Here is a 4,342-nt window from a genome sequence, read left to right as displayed (position 1 = left end):
GTATTTAACTCCACGATTCATCAATGGTCATTTAAGTGTAAAAACTATGTCGTATTTCCAAATCCTGGAGTTGCTCCAGGAGGCCACTCCAGGTGTATGTGGGGCCTCTCACTGGTGCCATGCCCGAGTTGAGAGGCAGTCACAGGTTTCCATACCGGGCATAAAACCACCTGCCGGATTCCAGCACTGGGACCAGCAGGGCCCCCTCCTCATGACATCGCCCCCAGCCCAGGCTTAGTAGTGACAGGAAACGTTCCCTCTAAGCTGCCTGGGTTCAAGTCCCACCACAACCTAGCTGTGGGGCCTTGGCCCATGATAAATCTTTCTGCACATTTGCGTCCCATGGGTTAGGGCAGGGATAACACGATTCCTGCTTCACAGGGTTGTTCTGCAAATAATGTCGCCCAAGGGGAGCCCTCAGCACCGATGGGGTACCCAGGGCGGCCCCGGCCGGGGTCAGGCCCCCACGCCAGCGGGCGGGCGAGGAGGGCGCGCTGGCGTCGATGGCACCGGGTAGGTGCCAGCCTCCCTCTCTGCGGGGCCCTGGGCGCAGACCCGCGGGCGCGGCGGGCGGGACAGGGGGCGGAGCGGGGACGTGCTCTGCGGCCTGGCGCGAATGGCCTCCGGCAGCTCTTGGCCGGCGGCCTTGTCCGCTCCCCGGCGGGTCCCCGCACCGACCCCGCCCCCGTCCGGGCCCCCGCCCGCCCCGCGCCGCCGCAGGGCAGATGGGGGCGGCAGCTCCGGCCGCAGGGCTTTCGGAGGCGCCGAAGGGAGCGCGCCTGACCGAGTCAGGCTTCCGAGCGGGACTGGAGCCGGGGCGCCCTGCAGTCTGGGGAAGGCAGGAGCAGAAGGGAAGGGATGCGCTCCAGGCTCTCGGGCCTCGCGGGACAGGCCTCCTTCCAGCCTCCTGGTAGGCAAGTTTTCCTCAATTGCGCGCTGCCCCGGGGACTCCCCAGGCCGAGGCGACAGCCGAAAGCAGACCGCCCGGTGACCCTCCGGTGGGCGGGCTCGTCAGGCCAACTTCATGGGCAGGAAGACGGTGTCCACGCTGGGGTCTCAGACAGCTGAGCGCGCGCTCTCGACCCCAGACGCGGGGCAGACGCGAGCCCCGCCGAGGCGCGGGCGGGGCGGGGGGTAAGAGGGAACCTGCGACCTACGGAAAGTCGTCTCCCACTTTCTACCCGAGCACTCGGGAACTCGCTTCCAGGTGTTCCGGCGTCCGCGCCTCTCCGCCCCCGGCCCTCCCCCGTGGCGGGCATGTTCAACCCCAAGGCGGCGTCGCCTGGGAGCCGGCCCCAGGCCCGCATCCTCCTCCCACTCCTCCCGGGCAGCGGCAGCTAAAAGCCCGCACGGCTGCAAAGTGGAACTGCGCTCTCTTCCCGAGCCCAGGCCGACTCGCCGCGGGGCGGGAGAGCCGGAGCTGCAGCGGTGCGCTCCGTCAAAGGCAGGAGGAGTTAAGTGTCCGGAGGACTCTTGAGTCCGGGTTCGCGGCCCAGACAAGTCCTAGGATAGGACAGCGTCATGGAGCCCTCCGGGGCGCAGCTGCTAAGTTTGGAGGCGCCGGAATCAGCGCCCTTCGCAGAGTCCCCGCCGGCCGAGGAACTGCCCGCTACGGAGGTCCTCTGCTTGGAGGGTGGCGAGGGAGGCGGTGGCACAACGGAGGCCCGGCGCTCTGACGCTCAGCTAGGGGACAGGCCCCTCTCCCGGAAGGAAGAGACTGCCCCCCAGGAGCAGGATCTGCTGCTGGAGTGCCGCCGCTGTGGCCGCCGCGCGCGCTCCTTTTCCCTGCCGGCCGACCCCATCCTGCAGGCGGCCAAGTTTCTGCAGCAGCAGGCCCTGGGGTTAGGCGGCGAGCACGCAGAGGGGGCCGAGGACGCGCCGCACAGCCCCGGAGGCTGCTGCGCCAAATGCAAAAAGCGGGTGCAGTTCGCGGACACGCTGGGGCTGAGCCTGGCCAGCGTGAAGCACTTCAGCGAGGCCGAAGAACCGCAGGTGCCGCCCGCCGTGCTCTCGCGCCTCCGCAGCTTCCCCATGCGGGCCGAGGACTTGGAGCAGCTGGGGGGCCTGCTGGCCCCGGCGACTGCGGCCGCGCCCCTCTCGGCGCCGCCTCCCGGGCTCCGGCCGCTCTTCCAGCTCCCGGGGCCGAGCGCCGCGGCCGAGCGCCTGCGGCGGCAGCGCGTGTGCCTGGAGCGCGTGCAGTGCTCGGTGCCCTGGGGCGCGGAGGTGAAGGGCTCTGGCCGGGTGCTCGGCTGCCCCGGGCCCAGGGCCGTGACCGTGCGCTACACCTTTACCGAGTGGCGCTCCTTCCTGGACGTGCCAGCCGAGCTGCAGTCCGAGCCGCTGGAGCCTCAGCAGCCACCGGCGCCGTCGGGGGTCTCCGGACCAGAGTCCGAGGATGCTGAGAAAGAGCCGGGCGCCGAGCGCTTCCACTTCTCCCTGTGCCTGCCCCCGGGCCTGCCGCCTGAGGACGGGGAGGAAGCGGACGCGCGCGGCGTCGCCGTCCACTTCGCCATCTGCTACCGCTGCGCGCAGGGCGAGTACTGGGACAACAACGCGGGGGCCAACTACACGCTGCGGTATACGCGCCCGGCTGATGCGCCCTGAGCCCCGAGCGCTCTGGCGGTGGGGCAGCCCCTCCCCAGGGACTTGCTTCGCTGAGTATCGCGGATCTGGCGTGAGGGGAGCGAGGAGGGAACGGAGGGAGCCGCCAAACCGTAAACTCGCCGCGCAGGCCGACCCCTGAGCGAGCTTAGTGAGCCCAAGCAAAGGTCCAAACGTCTCTTACCACTGTACCTTCCCAGATGGCCTCCAGGATGCCCAGCGTGCGTCAGGATGGGAAGAAATCCCCTTGGCCCAGCAGTAACTTCAGCCAAGAAAACGACTCCGGACTCTTGAGCGTGGTTCTAAGACCCTGGGATATGTTTTTAACTCTACATGTCGTATTTTAGCCCTTGCAGCTTGCTGGAGACCCCTGGGGAAAGGACAAGCGTCCTGACACCGTGCGCCAAGGGAAGACGCCCCACTGTGGGCGCCCGCGTGGCACCTCTGCGCCCCGGCCTATTTCTCAGAGAAAACCGCGTGGGGGCTGGGCCAGGTCCTTTTCTTTTTGCTGGAATCTGGGAAATGTTCGCCCAGACTTAATGTTATTTACTTGTGCGGTTGTGTACAAATGTCCTTTAAAAAACTAAAGGCCACTTGCACACTCTTTTACATTGTACTTTGTATTCCAGCTCCCGTGCGTTTCGGGGAGGCCTAGGTAGTCGGGTGGTCTGTGGCACCTGATGACGCTGTGAACTTTAACAGTCGTTAAACAGCAGTATTTGCAAAGTTCTCTTCTTCACTTCCTCCTCTCTGCTGTGGAAGGGTCCGCTAAAATGGTCTCTAAAAAGCGTTCTGTCTCCGGCCAAAATAAGATGTTTGGTGAATTGAAATGCCAGAATGATCTGGTAGGCCCTGACTGTGAGCTGCACAGGGCCCAGCCCCCTTTGTGTAGACGGATCACACAGCAGCTGTAGACTCATGCTGGGCCACTGGCGGCCAGAGAAGCTGGGCTCCTAGTCGCTGGACTCCCAGAGCAGGGGTGGGGGGATGGAACGGTGGCTTTCTGTTCCGCTCTGCCACAGCCGGCAGTGGTGACTTGATGGATGCTGAAATGTGCCCAGCAAGTCAATGCTGCTCAGACCCAGATGGGCACCCTGCCCTGGCAGGACTGTGGCGCAGGGTCTGGATCGCCTTCTTTGCTCGCTGCCGCTGGCTGTGGACACCAAGAGGGTGTGGCTGTGCATGAGCCGGCAGGTAGCCATCCCGGGTGGCCGCGTTATTCCTTCACCCTTTGGTCACACCTTAGTAATTCACCTTTCTAAATAAAGTCTTCCTATTTCCCAGCTCATGGCTAATCAGTTACTTTTGGGATAGTAGTCTCTGAGGAGGGACAGTTTCACTGTTTCCCTGTAGAACAGTGATGGGCCTACGATAGCCCATGGGCCAAATTTGGCCCACAGCCTGTTCCTGTAGGGCCTGTGACCTAAGAATGGCTTTTACATTTTTAAATAGTTGAAAAAATTTGAAAAGAAGAATACTATTTTGTGACACATGAGAATGATATGAAATTCAAATTTCGATGTTCATAAATAAGTTTTACCGGAGTGCCGCCACACTCATTCATTCGTGTATTCTCTGCAGCTTTCGTGCTACAACACAGAGTTGAGCAGATGCAGCAGAGACCATATGGCAAAGTATACAATATTTACCGTCTGGCCCTTCATAGAAAGTTTGCCAACCCCTGCTCTAGAGAAGTAGTATTTTTTAAAAAACACTATATGCTGAAAATTATAATTAATAA

The 4,342-nt window shown here is 62.6% G+C and overlaps 1 protein-coding gene across 1 annotated transcript; it reads left to right on the top strand.

Annotated features, from left to right (window-relative positions):
• Positions 1 to 775: 775 nt before the first annotated feature.
• Positions 776 to 4,068, top strand: PPP1R3G (protein phosphatase 1, regulatory subunit 3G). The gene has a single exon (XM_012646988.1). It carries the CDS (start codon positions 1,522 to 1,524, stop codon positions 2,602 to 2,604), a length of 1,083 nt encoding a protein of 360 aa, XP_012502442.1. The 5' UTR covers positions 776 to 1,521; the 3' UTR covers positions 2,605 to 4,068.
• Positions 4,069 to 4,342: the final 274 nt, after the last annotated feature.

Source organism: Propithecus coquereli, unplaced genomic scaffold (genome assembly GCF_000956105.1).
Source record: "Propithecus coquereli isolate 6110/MARCELLA unplaced genomic scaffold, Pcoq_1.0 Scaffold253, whole genome shotgun sequence".
Taxonomy (NCBI): Eukaryota; Metazoa; Chordata; class Mammalia; order Primates; family Indriidae; genus Propithecus; species Propithecus coquereli.
This window is presented reverse-complemented; position numbering and strand designations above follow the sequence as displayed.

What these genes read in the sequence shown, in the direction of transcription:
- PPP1R3G (XM_012646988.1), top strand. Translation starts at nt 1,522, where the DNA reads ATGGAGCCCTCCGGGGCGCAGCTGCTAAGTTTGGAGGCGCCGGAATCA.